We start from the raw sequence: 14,704 nt of genomic DNA, 5'->3' as shown, positions 1-14,704 counted from the left end.
ACTCGTGGCTCTTGGCTTCTTACATGGGTGTTGGGGATCTGAACTGAGTTCCTCATGCTTGTGCACCATTTGTTGACTGAGTCATCTCCCCATCTCACTAACTGAGACATTCTTGAAGAAGTCTGTAATGAGCCACATCCAGGCATGTCTCAAATTCTGCAGTAGGGAAGTTGGTTTAAAGAGTGCACATTTCAGGGTCCTTCTTTCTATGACCTCAACTTCTCTGTCATTACCCAATTCCAACCTCATAGCCCTCAAGCTCTACTTACTGGGCATCTTGTCTTTGATTGCCATTTTCTATAGTATTGTAATTCATAATCACATATTTTATGAAGGCCCAAGGAACAGGATCTATAGCTCATGCATTCAACCTTCCTGTTGAGTCTTTGGAGTAAAGAATTTATTTGTATTGGTTTTATATATACCAAATAAATAAATATATATATATTTTTTAAATATATATATATTTATGTATATATATGGTATGCAATCTTGCAATCTGTAAAACAATATAAATTCAAGCTAAGAAGAATATCACGTTTCAGATTTACTGCTCTGCCATTTGATATTCTGAAATTCTTCGTAAGTTTATCCTTGAATTCATGTTCCCTAATTGAGGTTTGGTAGGAAAATAGAACACAGCTTGTCTTAGGTAGGTTCTCCCGAGGACATGTTCTGGCAAGCACTCCAACACTGCTGAGCCTCAGACCGCCTTCTTACCTCCTTGACTTCATAGCCCCTCCTACCAGACATTATCAGGTTTTCTTAGTAATGAAACGGTGCCATGACTCTCTAGCAGTAATTCCTTTTTTCTCAAAGATAATAGAAACATTTATCCAGAGTGTATAAATATTCTATTAACAAACGATTAATAACACATATCATCAGTCATTCTAAGTTATCAGGTAAAATAACAATAAAGGTAAATGTACCTAAGAATGAGTCGCTGCTGTAGTTGCACTCTGAGGCCAAGGCAGAAAAATTGCAAGTGAGACAAGCCAGGCTACACATAGAAAATCTCTGTCTCTGTCTCTCTCTCTCTCTCTGTTTCTTTCTTTCTGTCTGTCTGTCTGTCTGTCTGAGTCTGTCTCTCTCTGTGTCTCTCTCTGTCAGTCTGTTTCTCTCTCTCTCATACATACATACATGCACACACACACACACACACAAATAATGAAAATTTTATTACAACATAAATCCTGAAAAAACCCTGAAGTTTGCACTAGAAATAGGGGTTTCCAGATCCCCTTCCAACATTATTAGTCTATTATTCTGACATTTCTGTGAACATAAAACTTATAAAACATTTTCTTTGCCAGTCCTCCACCAAACATAGATTAGATTCTTATTCTTATTATAGATGAAATTTTGATTGATTCAGATTAAGCTGATAGGCTTCAATTCTTAACTTTTAATCTCTTGTGCTAATTATGATTTTTCTTGCAGCTGATGGAAAGATTCATCTTGGCCAAGTGCTAGAAACAGTAGAAGCTATTACAGGTTGGTCTCTATAAGTCTAAAGTCACTTTTATATCAAATTATATATTTATACTATACTTTTATATTAGTTTTTCTACTGTATTCATTTTATTCTATGTTGATAAACTACCTGCAATTGCAGTTTAGAACATTTGCATTTTAGCACTAGTTCAGTATAAATTTCTGATAAAGTATCGCTAACTTCAAAATCTAAATTAGCACACAAAATTATAAACAGATTTTCATAAAAATAAAATTATTTTTCTTACTGAAAATTAGAAGAGACATGGTATTCTGATAAAATTAATGCAGTTTTTACCACATTATACTAATTTACCTCTAGTAAACTGCATCTTTATGTCCATTATCATATTGATAATAGTAAAAGATTATATTTATGTCACAGTTAGTGAGAATTCTGAGCATCTGGAATATTTGTGTGCATTAATATAGCTGTTGTAGCTGAAGAGACCTTAATATATGTTTGGAGGGAGGAGGGATTTCTCCACATTAACATATGCCTGTTTCTATGATGTTCAAGGGGGAGACATTGATATCAGCGACATGGGAAATGTTCTGAATGAAATGGGGATCACTCTCACAGTAAAGGAAAACGAAGAGCTGCTAGAACATCTACCCACAACTTGTAAGTGTTTAAAAATGCTAATGTCTTGATTATAATGTACATTCTTTACTGCTTCTGAGAATGTGTTTAAGAATTTTCTAAAATGCATTAAAATACTTTCAAATTTTATTCAGATTAATTATCTCATGCCAATAGAAATGTGTGTGTGTGTGTGTGTATATATATATAGTGTGTGTGTGTGTCTGTGTGTGTGTCTGTGTATGTGTGTGTGTGATAAGTAAGCAGATAGATAGATTATAGACAGATAAGGTAGATAGATAGATAGATAGATAGATAGATGACAGTTACTTGTTAATATGAAATAGTTTAAGACCTACAAGAGCACCAGAAGGCTGACAATGAAGGAGGAGAGAAAATATCTTTTAAAAGTTAAAAGGTTGGGAAGGGCCTAGGGTGGTGGCTCAGTGATTAAGAGCAGTTATTATTCTTGTAGAAGACATGGGTTTGGTTCCTAACACACACATGGCATCTCATAACCACACATTAAGGAATCCAGTGCTCTCTTCCCAACTCCCTGGACATCAGATACACATACATACACTCAGGCAAAACATTTACACACATAAAATAAAATAAAAATAAGTAAATTTGGGGGCTGCAGTTAAGACCACTGGCTGTTCCTTTGGGGACTTGAGTTTGATACCAGCACCTATATGGCAGCTTATATCCATCTGTAACTCCAGTTTCAGAGTATCTGATATTCTCTTCTGGCCTCTGTGGGCACTAGGCATACATGTGGTACACAGGCATGCATGCTGTCAAAACACCCATGCATATAACATAACTTTTTAAAAATTAAAAAAAAAGTATTTTAAAAAAGACTCAACTAAAAATAAGCATCACCATAGAGGATAAAAATTGTCAATAATTTTAAAGAAATGAATAATACAATTTCATCTTAAAAATAATTATATCCATGATCTGGAGAGATATGTAAAACACTTGCCACGTGTGGTGATTAAAAAGAAAATGGTCCTCATAAGCTTATATTTGAATAATTGTTCCCTAGTTGGTGGAACTTCTTGGGAAGGATTGTGGGGTGTGGCTTTGATGGAGTGGGTATGTCAGTAGGGGTTAATTGCCAGTTATCTCACTCTGCCTCATGGTTGTGTCTCAAGACGTGAGCTCTAAACTACTGCTTCAGCACCATGCCTGCCTGCCCGCTGCCATGCTCCTTCCCAAGACGGCCATGAACTCTGTCTAAAATTGTGAGCCCCAAATTAAATGATGTCTTTTATAAGTTACCTTGGTCATAGTGTTTTGTCACAGCAATGGAAAAGTGACTAGGACTGTGTTAGTATGAGAACCTGAGTTCAAATCGCTAGTACTCACATAAAAAGCAGGGCATGTCAGTGTGTGCTAAAGCATTAATACCACAGGGAGAGCTGAGATGGGGCAAGCAGCTTACTGGCTAGCCAATGGCAAGCTTCAGGTTCGGCAATGTTGTCTCAAAAAAAGAAGGTGGGGGGGGAGCCATCAAGATGGTTTAGAGGGTAGAGTGCTTACCACGAAGCCTAATGAACTGAGTTCTTTTCCCAGGACCCACATGGTGGAAGGGGAGAACGGATGCCCCACAATTTACTATGTTTTTTACCTTAAATTATGACTTTTGCTGCCTTAGTGACTCTCTACATGATTCATTTAAGTGTGACCTGATCTATGTTTCTTGTAGCTAAAGACAAAGTCCACAAGAACAGGATAATGGATGGTTTGAAGTCTTTCAATCGTAAGTGAAGTGCATAGAAAAAATGGAAGAGACCCATCAACTTACCTACGTTTTAATTTGTCTTCCTTTGTTAATTGCCTTTGTTACAAAAAGAATGTTTACATGTTGGACTTTTTACTTCTTTATTACATTCGTGTTTGTTAAAAAAGAAAGTTGTGTAAGAATGGGAAGTGAAGGGAATAATTTAGATAGGAGTTGAGATAATCGGATAATCTTATAAACAACTCAGAACTACTTATTAATGAAAAGTTGGCATCTTTATTTATAGAAATCAAACTGATGACTGCCTATTTGAAAATTAATAGTGGGGCTGGTCTTGTATATCAGTGGTAGAGTTCTCGGCTGCTGTGAGTAAGGGCTTGAGTTCAATCCCTACTGACAGGAAGAGAGAAAAGGAATGAAGCCATGGACTTTAAGTTCACCTTGACAGCGTTTAATAGAAGAGACTTCATGCTGTCCCATGGAGGTCTGTAAACATGGCACCACACTTCAAACTTAGGAAATAGAACCCATTTTTAAGCTCATTATTGACCCTTTGTGGCCTAAATAGTCTCATTAAAACTGGAGACCTTAATTGAAATGAAGAACTTGGGAATTAGAATTCATCAGATTTTACTAGCTCCTCTTGATTTTCCTAGGTGGGACTGCTAATATCAATAAAATCAATACGGTTTTGCAAAACATGGGGTGGAAGCTCACAAACGAAGAAATCAAGGATCTGAAGCAGAGCCTGGCTGCCGATGGTGAGCATCTAGGATGTTCAGAAGTCGCTCAGAAAATCTAGAATTTGTGCACATAGTCAGGTAGTCAATGTTCACCCCTAAATGTCCATCAGACACAGCTGGAAATTTTTAGATATAAAGGGAAGTGATGACCTCATGTTTTTTCGTTCATGATACAGTTCTTTCCACTTGACTGGTAAGCTGAGTTTATTCGGATATTCTACTGAAATGGGAAGAGCTGGAGGAACGGAAAAATGTAGACAACATCTGAGAGTCACAGTACAATTAAAGCGTTAAAGATAAATCGCATGGAAAATGACAGTGAGAAGCAATGAATGCTAAGGGTAAGGGTAGGAGGAATTTAAGTGCCCCAGCCAACCACTGAAATGACCATTTTCACAATCACTAATCCCCACTTAATCCAGACATTGCCACCACTCGAGGAGACAAAGCAAAATCAGGAGAGCATGGTAGGTTGGGCACATTCCTTTGCCCTGAAGCCATGGCAAAGCCTGGCATAGGACAAGGATCCTGGAGGATTATCCCCAGCATGGTTGACCCATTATTCTGTTCTGAGTATCCTGGTTGAAGCACTGTGTTCTTGGGCTCCAGCTGCGTCGGCCTGGACGATGGTTACGCTTAACTGTATCAAATTACAGAGTAATTTCACCACAAATAAGTAAAACAGAAGCATGTGAGACTGGGGGAACTCTGGCTAACAATAGTGCCATGTCATTTTATCCATGTCACTCATGACTGTGGCCTTCAAGAGAATATGTATTATTCTCAGATACATTTCTGTAAATGTACCTGTTTATTCTAATAGTATTACTTGTGTTTTATGGATATATTTACTATGTATTAAATAGTGGAAAATGCTTAAATGAAAAAATTCAAATATGAAAAAAATTACAATTCCGGATTTATCTAAACTTTTTTTTTTCACTTTGTCCAAATCATCCAGATTCCTTAAGATATAAAAAGTGAGACAACAAAAAGACATATTTGGGATGGGAAAAAAGTAACTAAAATGGTCTTAACCGACAATGTCATACTTTTGCCAACTGATTTTGGCCAGGAACACTTAAGTCCTGGCCAAATGTTCTACCAATGGTTGGCAGGAGTTATGCTAAGGAAACATCGCATAGTTTGAATACAGTTGATACTGAATACATTACTTTAAATATGATATTTGGAAATGTAAAATATGCCTTATATAACATGTATTATAAAGTATTTGTAAATAAGAGCCACAATTACTTCATGCAACTTAAGCATTGCATATGAACAGTGCTTCCTGCATTATATGGGATCTTCCTCCCTCTCATGCCTTTGCCAGTAAACTGCTATGCTAAATTTTGCATTTCTAGGCCCCTTGTTTTGAAAGCACATGTTTCAGATAAGTGTGTGTGTGTTTCTTAACAATATTTCAAAATAGATATGCACTTACCTGTTTGTAAGTTTTATTAAAATCTTATCTTACAATGTCTCACAAATTATCTGGAACTTACTTCAATAATGAATCCCAAATGCCACAAAAGTAATATATTATTATTGCTATATAATATTTTACTGCATGAATATGCTACAATCTACTTAAAGTTTTTCTATTTAGTGGATATTTCCATTGTCTCTAGTTCTCATTGTTACAATGATTCCTTCCAGGAGTCTGCCTCATGATGCGCATGTCAAAGAATTTCCATGGATACATACTTAGAAGTTTACCTTCTAGAGTATAACTTAGTTTTAGGGTAGACACATATTTACTTTTTCAAAGATAAGATCAAGTCAAAATTACATATTCTCTCTCTCTCTCTCTCTCTCTCTCTCTCTCTCTCTTTCTAGACAGGGTTTCTCTGTATAGCCCTGGCTGTCCTGGAACTCACTTTGTAGACCAGGCTGGCCTCGAACTCAGAAATCCTCCTGCCTCTGCCTCCCGAGTGCTGGGATTAAAGGCATGCACCACCATGCCCAGCTAAGGCCAGTCTCTAATATTATTCTGACTGCACTAATCTTTACACCGATTAGAGGAATTACCTTAAATACCCCTGGCAGTGGTGTTACTTTTTGTTGACTCGTTATTAATAGAGCAGTAAGTGTAATCCTCTACCCAGAAGCACCTCACAGTTATCACTTACACTTCAGAAGAATAAGCGAATCTGCCTGGAGAAAATAGGTAAATACCGATTGAGAACTTATGACATGAGCAATTGGTTAGTCATCTCCAAACATTAAGAAGTACTATAAAACATACTGACATCCTGTTTTAGTGCTCTGATCTAAATAAAAGTTATCTAGCATAAATGCATCTGAGTTTTGCCCCTTGAATGTGGAAAGTCCAAGATACTGTAGGACGAAATGACGGTCACATGGCAGAAACTGTTAAATAAATTTTTAGTAGTTTGTTTCTTAATTCTGGTTCATCCTGATGAAGAAGATAAAGCTGCAGAGATTACTGAATATGTTGCTAGATAATTTTCCTCTTGCTATTTTTGAGACGTGATATATTTCTTTACTTGAATTTCTTATAGTGCATGGAAGAGTTGCATTGAAGAAATTGTTTAAGGGATTAAACACATTTACAGGTGAGTGAGAACCAAACCTCGGGCTTTATACAGTAGTGGAATTCCTTGTTCTACTATTCTATCCCTGATCTGTTTTGTTTTAATTTTGATAAAATGTGAGCTTTTGTCCTACAGTTTACCCTTTTGCTGGCTAAATGTGTAGAACATTAACATTGTCAGCTTTCTAGAGCATTTATTCTGGCAGTATCATTTACTGAAGTATTATTAATAAACACCCAAACCAGAGTACATCAAGTAACAGCCATAAAAGACAGTTGTTATCAATGTCAAGGGCAAATAACATAATTTAGTAAAATCTGTAAAGGAAAACAATATGTAGTACTCTCTGGTAAGATGTATAAATGAACTGATTCTGATAGCTTTATTAGAAGTCATTAAGATAAAATTTATTTCCCTCTCCTTTGACTCATCCTCAGATCATAAAATACATTCCAGCATTTCTATGTAAATATGGCCCTTGATCCCTCTTGATTCTGTGTACATGTATTTTACTGTTTTTTTTTAATTTCCCTCAGATTAAAAAAAAAAACCCTTCTCTAATATTATGCTGCTTCTTGAAATAATTATTCTCTAACATTTGGGATAATAATGCTTTACATTTTTCAAAGGACCAAAGGTTGACATGCGGACTCTCCCGGATATAGTGGAAGAAATGGGCCTTGAACTGACAGATAAAGAGAGGATGAGTCTGATCAGCGAACTGCCTGTTGACGGTGAGCTGTAGGTGGGAGCTTAGTTTTATAGGACTCTGGGAAGGTTTCTTTTGTATATATATATATATATTGTATAAAATTTTGTTGTGCATAGAATGACAGGTGCAACACTAATCCAGTAAGAAAAACAAAAGGAAGGGGCTGATAGAAGGAATTATTTGAATCAGGTGGGAACAGTCAAAAAAAGACTGAGCATCTGCGAAGTTGAGCCTATTAAAACTGACGCAGATGCTGGCAGCTACTTTGCTGAGAGCTCATGAGCTACAGGCTGCTGAAGGACACTGAGGGTAGGTGAGTCCGTTTTCTTCAAGGACAAGCCTGCTGATAGGCTGCCTAGGTTGAAGTAGCCAACACTATGCCCATGCATGTGTAAGCTCAAGACAGGTGGATGAGATAAAGACACATGCGTTTGTGTATGAAATTCTAAAGTAAAGAAATAAAGTTTATCTCAGGTGTAGAACTGCATCGTCTGGGAGACTGATAGTTCTCATTTCTAAATTCTTCAGGCTTTATTGGGGTATAGAAACACTTATTCACCAAATAATAAGACATTCTTCCTGAAAGTAAGAAATGTGTATAGCTGAGTGTGTGTGTTTGTCCAGGTCTCTAACACCAGCACTCAGGAGGTGCAAGAAGTTCAAGGCCAGCCTATGTTGCTACAGTGACCATGACTCTGAAAAATTGATAAAAATGATTATAATAAGAAAGAGAGAGAGAGAGAGAGGGAGGAAGGAAGGAAGAAATGTATGTTTCATGAGCACCTGTCTCACATTTTGTTTGGCATTAAACATGTTTCTCATTATAGAATCTGGGAAGATCTATAAGAAGAGATTGTTGAGTGGGGTAAAGTCTTTCAAGGGTGAGTGGCGAGCAGACTTAGAATTGTTGTCTAGCTTGTGTTTTCGAGTTCTCACCTTCATTTCTGAATTTACCTTCTTTATTACAAATGCCCTTTACCTCGACAATGAGTGACTTGTTTTTATATTTGTGAAAAGTCTCACAATCTCCTGTGTTCTTTTTTAAATAAATTGTCAAATTTTCATTTGCATTGTAGATAGATATATACAATGATGACAACAATAACAAGAATTCCTGGTCAGCTGGAGAAGTGCAGATGACCCCAAATTAATCAAACCCATTGTCAGGGATATTAAGCATTATTTTCCTCTTAAAAGATCTTATTTTAACGTGTAGGAATTGGTTTTCTCCATCCCCACATGGGTCCTAGTAGTTGAACTCATGCCATCAGGATGGGTGGCATGTGCCTTTACCTGATGAGCTTGGTAGAATGAGGTCCATTCTTTCATTATGGCTTGTTTAGCTAGAACATATCTCTAGGGACATTCAGCTCAGGAAAACTGGACCATTCATGAGGTTATAACTAAGGATTTCTTTTCCTCTGAGTTTCCCAGTAACTACTTCAAAAAAAAAAAAAAAAGAAAGAAAAAGAAAAGGAGGAATAATTAAAGAGCTAGAAGCGCTATATTTGACCCCTGCTGAGAGGATGCAGGAAGGATGCTTCCCAGCTAAAAAAAAAGGATGCTTCCTGGCATTCTCAGGCCTTTTGGAGGAAGACAGCCAGAATATTTCTCGAAAAACTTAGTGTGACAATTCATGCTTCACATTTTTAAATTTGAACATATTATCACTAAGTAAATTGAATATTACTGTTAGAAAAATAAACCACTTTGGGGCTGAAGAGATGGCTCCGTAGTTCTGGTTGCTCTTTCAGAGAACCCAGGTTCAATTCCCATGGTAGCTCACAACTGTCCAGTTCCAGGGTATCTGACATCTCACACAAACATACACGTAAGCAAAACACCAATGTACATAAAAAATTTTAAATGAAGCATTGGTAGCCAGGAGCCTTACTGGTCACTTCCCTGGCATCTCTCTCATCCCATGGTCCCATGCTAGCCAACATCTATTTTCTCTTTTGGCCCCCTTGGTTTACAATTATCAATTTTCATTTTCTTCTCTATACACTCCTATCCCCAATTATTGTTCAGCTTCAGAACATGAACTCTCTGATGTCATCTCAGGTAGTTTATAGAGACAGGTATGTATTTTTAAACTAATATAATTTTTTTCTATTTTTAAGAATCTCTACTCAAAAACTATCTTTAAATATGGACAAACCACGTCTATCGAAATTTTTAAATATCTGGGGAAGCAAACGCTATGCATTTCAAAGTCCCTCTGCTATGTATTTCATTGTCTTCCATCATAACTTTATAAACTATTATATGAGTTTTACAAATGTAAAGTTATTTAATGCAGAGTTCTAAAGGTTCATTCATATTTAAAAATAGTATTAGTATCTAGAAATGCATTGTATTTTAATATAATGCAGCTAATATATTTCTAATACTTAAAACATCTCTCTTTTTAATGTATCTCTGTCTCTAAGGAGGAAAAATTAAACAAAATAAAATAAATGCTGCCCTAGAAAACGTGGGGATCAAACTTACTGAAAAGGAGCTTGATCTTCTAGAATCAAACCTACGAGATGACGGTGAGCTTTAGAGTGCCCGACTTTGCCTTCTGTAGAGCACCACTTGCAAACTGGTTTATTGAACTCTTCTTGTGTACTTTGTTGAGTTTCCTTAAGATTGGTATTTTAATTTTCAAGCACAAATTTCTGTTTGGGATTTGATTTTTAGAATTTATTAAGTATATTACAATCTAAAACAAAAGAAAAAAAAAGAGATAGACAGAGAGACAAACCATCAAATTAGGTGCTCAAAACACCCAGCAGAAGCCAACAGATGAAGGTCAGCTGGAGGTCCCATAGTAAAGAGAGTTCCAGGAAGGGTGAGCATCCCCTCCAGTGAGGCCTCCAAGTAAGAACAAATAAGCAGAAAGTCGCATCGTCAAATCTAGGCTTGCAAACGTGCAGTGGAAATGGACTGACTTCAGGTTGTCTCAGTGGCTTGGTCTGGCTTGGGCTTGCAAGGGTCTCGTGCACAGCAGTGCAGCATGTATGTGCCTCACCCTTTATCATCCCATCGGAATATTTACAGATTTTGTCAGCTGCACAGACTCAGTTTCATCTAAAAATATTTCTCTTTTAATTGGCATTTTAGTTCATGTGTTCTTCGTAATTAATATTTTAATAGTAGGGCATGGTAATAATTAGAAAAGCACACAAAACAAGTTATTATTATAACACTGACATACTTAAAGTCACCTCCTGGTTAAAACATGGGAACAGGGTGCCTTTTACTAATATGTCAAGATTTCCTAAGAGCTGGTCATTAAAATTGAAAGATGATTTTTCAAACATAATAGGAATCATTTTCATGGGTCAAGTAAACTTTATTTGCATATTTTTCTCTTTGACAAGGTTTATGTCCCAATATCTGTTCTTACAGGTAACGGGAAAGTTAATTTCCATGACTTGATGAAGGAAGCAAACACTATCATAGGTGAGACATGATTTTTCTAAATCCAAGGCTGTCACTTTTATCTGAATAACTATCCTGATTTCTCTAGTCTCTTCTACTTTTGCATCCATCTAATTATAGTTATAGTTTGAATTATACATACTTTAAGGTTAATTCTTCTAACTGTTCTTGAATTAGTGGTAATCCAATCACTGTGTGCAAAAACTAGAATCCTAATCTTACAAACCATATAAAATCTAAATCCTCCGGTGGTGAATCCTGGCAGATTCGCCATCAAAACTGGGGACTACTTATAGTTACATCTTGTCTTCTCCCTGTCCCTGTCCAAAACCCATACCCCTCTCCTGTCTCTTCTCTTCCTTCCTCCAACCTGGAAGTCCCGCCTACTCGCCCAGTGATTGTTTCTTTAATCATTAGAAGGGTCCATGAAGTCCTGAGTGCATGGTTCACTCCTCATCCCACGCAGCCCCTCTTGGAAAAGTTGAATTACCATCAAAGTACAAACAGCACCAGGGCTATCCACAACATGTTTATTCATTTATATTTTAGTTTTATTTCATGTGGATGGGTGTTTTGCCTGCATATATGTCAGTGTACCACATGTATGCCTGGTGCCCAGAATAGTCAGAAGAGGGCATCAAATACTCTATAACTTAAGTTAAAAACTGTTTGTGGTCCTCCATATGGGTGCTGGACATCGAACTAAGGTCCTCTGAAAAGAGCGGCCCGTGCTGAGCCATCTCTCTAGCCCCACAAATAATTATTTTAAAATATCATCTAGTCTCAGAATAACATATGAATCTGTGGCCTTTTCTCTGCTTTTAAGGAGAAGAAGAAAATGTCAACGACGTGAAAGATATTCTAGACAGCCTGGGATTGAACCTCACGGAGACGGAGTTCATAGAGCTGTTGAAGACTCTCCCTGTTGATGGTAAGCCCGGCTGTAGCCATCAGGGTACTTAGGTAAAAGTTCACTTACAAGAACTTTACCACCTTTGTTCTGATGGCCATGGAGACATTAAGATCAGATGGCCCAAATATGCTGTATGAGCAAGCCCAGCTGTGCCATTTAACTCTTCTTCAATTCTTTAGATAAACAGGGTGCTTTTCTGTAGAAAGGCTCCTTACAATAAAGAGGAATCGTAGTCTCATTTGAATCTTCACCACTTTGGTGACTTGCACTTCTGAGAAGGAAAGAAGGCAAACTGGCTTCTAAAATATTGTCTGGGGCAGGGGTGGGGTGGGAGGTAGAGAGATGGCTCAGTGGGAGGCAGCATTTGCTGCTCTTGCCGAGGGCCAGGGCTCAATTCCCAGCACCCACCTGGTTCATAACCATCTATAAATCTGGTCCCAGATGATCTGATACCTTCTTCTTGCTTCTGCTGGCCACACTTGGTACACAGACATGCATGCAGGCAAAACCACTCATATACATAAAATAGATAGATAGATAGATAATAAATAAATCTGTATATTTTTCTAGTGGATACCTCTTTAAAATTCTAAATACTGAGTATTATATACTTCACTTATAATTCCAAGTTTTCTTTAACCTCATACTTGTATCATTATTTTTGAGTAGTTTTCCTATTTTTTTTTTTTTTTGTTATTGTTGTTGTTGTGATTAAGGGATCCTGTGCTTTTATTCCTATTTTGCTACTACTAGTTTGGTAGCCAGAAACTCATGTGCATTTAATGTACACATTTCACCCAGAGTAGCATGGCCATCCATGGTCAAAGGTACTAAACACATTACTTCCAGAATTTTCCTTATGTTCCTTTGCTAACATTTTTTTTAATCACTTTTAAGTGTACGTACACGTCTCCTTCCATGGTGTGCTCACTGAAGAATGAACTCAGGCCATCAATTTTAATAGCCAATGGCTTTACCCTGAGTCATCTCACTGCTCTTCCTTATGTTCTTTTATTGCCTTTAAGATGTTAGACTGTCAAACAGGGAAAGAAATACTCTAGGGCAGAAACGTCCTTGGAAAATGTAACTGAGTCTGGTTGGGGGTCCTGCCATGCACCTAAAGGAAGAGAGAGCCCAGGATGTTTATGAGACTCACAGCTGCTGCAGGGGGATTCCCAGCCCTGTACTTCCCTGGGCCGCAGACTGTCAAATACCTGCTAATCCAAGGAATTAAAAACTGTTGTCTTCATGGGAACTTTCATACATTTATCAACAATTGTTTCATCCTTTGCAAAGTGCCCATCTTGTGACTTTTGCCTTGTACTTTGCTAGTTGCCATCTATTTTTCTCACTGTTTGTGAAAGTTCTTTGTATTCCATGCCAGGAAGCAAGCACATTTTTTTTTTTTTTTGCAAAAGGCCACATGGCAAATATCCTAGGCTTTATGGCCTCTGTCAAAACTGCTCCACCTTCTTGATGTAAGCTAAAATAGGGTTCATGGGTTTGTTTTTTTTTTAATGGTATAGCTATGCACCAATAAAACTGTATTTATAAAGCAAGTATAAGAAAGGTGGCTTTCTTCTCTTTCCTGTTTTAAGTACTAAGTTTTTGTTTACATTTTAAAAATATTCCTTGATGTTGACATGGCTTTACATTTTCATCTTGATACATATGCCTTTTAATTTATGTAAATTTATGTAAATTACTTTTAAGATTGGAATTTTTATGTATTTTATGACTGCAAAGTCATAAAAATATCCTATATTTTCCTTTGAAAGTTTTAAAGTTTGCCTTTCACTTTATAATCTATATGAGTGATCTGTTTTTAAAATATGGTAATACACTGCATTAGGCTAAAATATTAACTTTGAAGGCTAGAGAGATGGCTCAGTAGATAAGGGTCCAAAGACTGGCTTCAACTCATACTACATTGACTTGAACTCTGCTTTTTCTTACAGCCGATGGAAATTTCTACCATAATAGATTAATGAACACTGTGAAGTCTGCTAAAAGTAAGTGATAAGCAATTAAATCTGATTCAGTATCTTCTATTTATAACATTTTATACTTGTTGAACAGCCAGTTCAGTCTGTTGTGGATCTGCACGTCTCCCACTCATCTGTGCTTGCTGCCTGCTTCCTAGCACCTAGCCCAGTTGACTCTCCAGCACACCATTTTGCGCTGGACTTTCAAGTCACTGGCAAGGCAGAAAACAAAGTGGAAGTCTGAACAACGAATAACAAAGAAAATCATTAACAATTTAAAAATCTGTTCCAGAGCCTGGAAAGTTTATGGAGACACCAGAGAGACAATGATCAGGGCACTTTTCAAAATCCTCAGTAGGCATTTCTTTGTGTCGTTCTGAGGGTAGATACGAATATCTCTAAAAGCATTTGAAATATGAGTGATTCCTTAAAAAAAAACCTCAAAAAATAAGTTTTACTTTTACTGTGTTATGCCTTTGTGCTCTTACATTGACTTCTATGGACCTTGAACCTCATACTGAGAAACCTGTA

General features: G+C 37.0%; 1 protein-coding gene across 1 annotated transcript in view; it reads left to right on the top strand.

The window, feature by feature from the left end:
• The window catches only part of Efcab3 (EF-hand calcium binding domain 3), a 418,970-nt gene that overhangs the window by 184,464 nt on the left and 219,802 nt on the right, over positions 1 to 14,704 (top strand). The window contains exons 69-79 of the mRNA XM_085829216.1: positions 1,444 to 1,497; positions 2,018 to 2,122; positions 3,795 to 3,848; positions 4,487 to 4,591; positions 7,102 to 7,155; positions 7,764 to 7,868; positions 8,674 to 8,727; positions 10,279 to 10,383; positions 11,243 to 11,296; positions 12,102 to 12,206; positions 14,147 to 14,200. Of these exons, the coding sequence (XP_085685342.1) occupies positions 1,444 to 1,497; positions 2,018 to 2,122; positions 3,795 to 3,848; positions 4,487 to 4,591; positions 7,102 to 7,155; positions 7,764 to 7,868; positions 8,674 to 8,727; positions 10,279 to 10,383; positions 11,243 to 11,296; positions 12,102 to 12,206; positions 14,147 to 14,200 (849 nt within the window). The remainder of the gene's footprint in view (positions 1 to 1,443; positions 1,498 to 2,017; positions 2,123 to 3,794; positions 3,849 to 4,486; positions 4,592 to 7,101; positions 7,156 to 7,763; positions 7,869 to 8,673; positions 8,728 to 10,278; positions 10,384 to 11,242; positions 11,297 to 12,101; positions 12,207 to 14,146; positions 14,201 to 14,704) is intronic.

The sequence above is a fragment of the Mus caroli genome, unplaced genomic scaffold (genome assembly GCF_978045245.1).
Source record: "Mus caroli unplaced genomic scaffold, Mus_caroli_1 scaffold_13, whole genome shotgun sequence".
In the NCBI taxonomy this organism is placed as follows: domain Eukaryota; kingdom Metazoa; phylum Chordata; class Mammalia; order Rodentia; family Muridae; genus Mus; species Mus caroli.
This window is presented reverse-complemented; position numbering and strand designations above follow the sequence as displayed.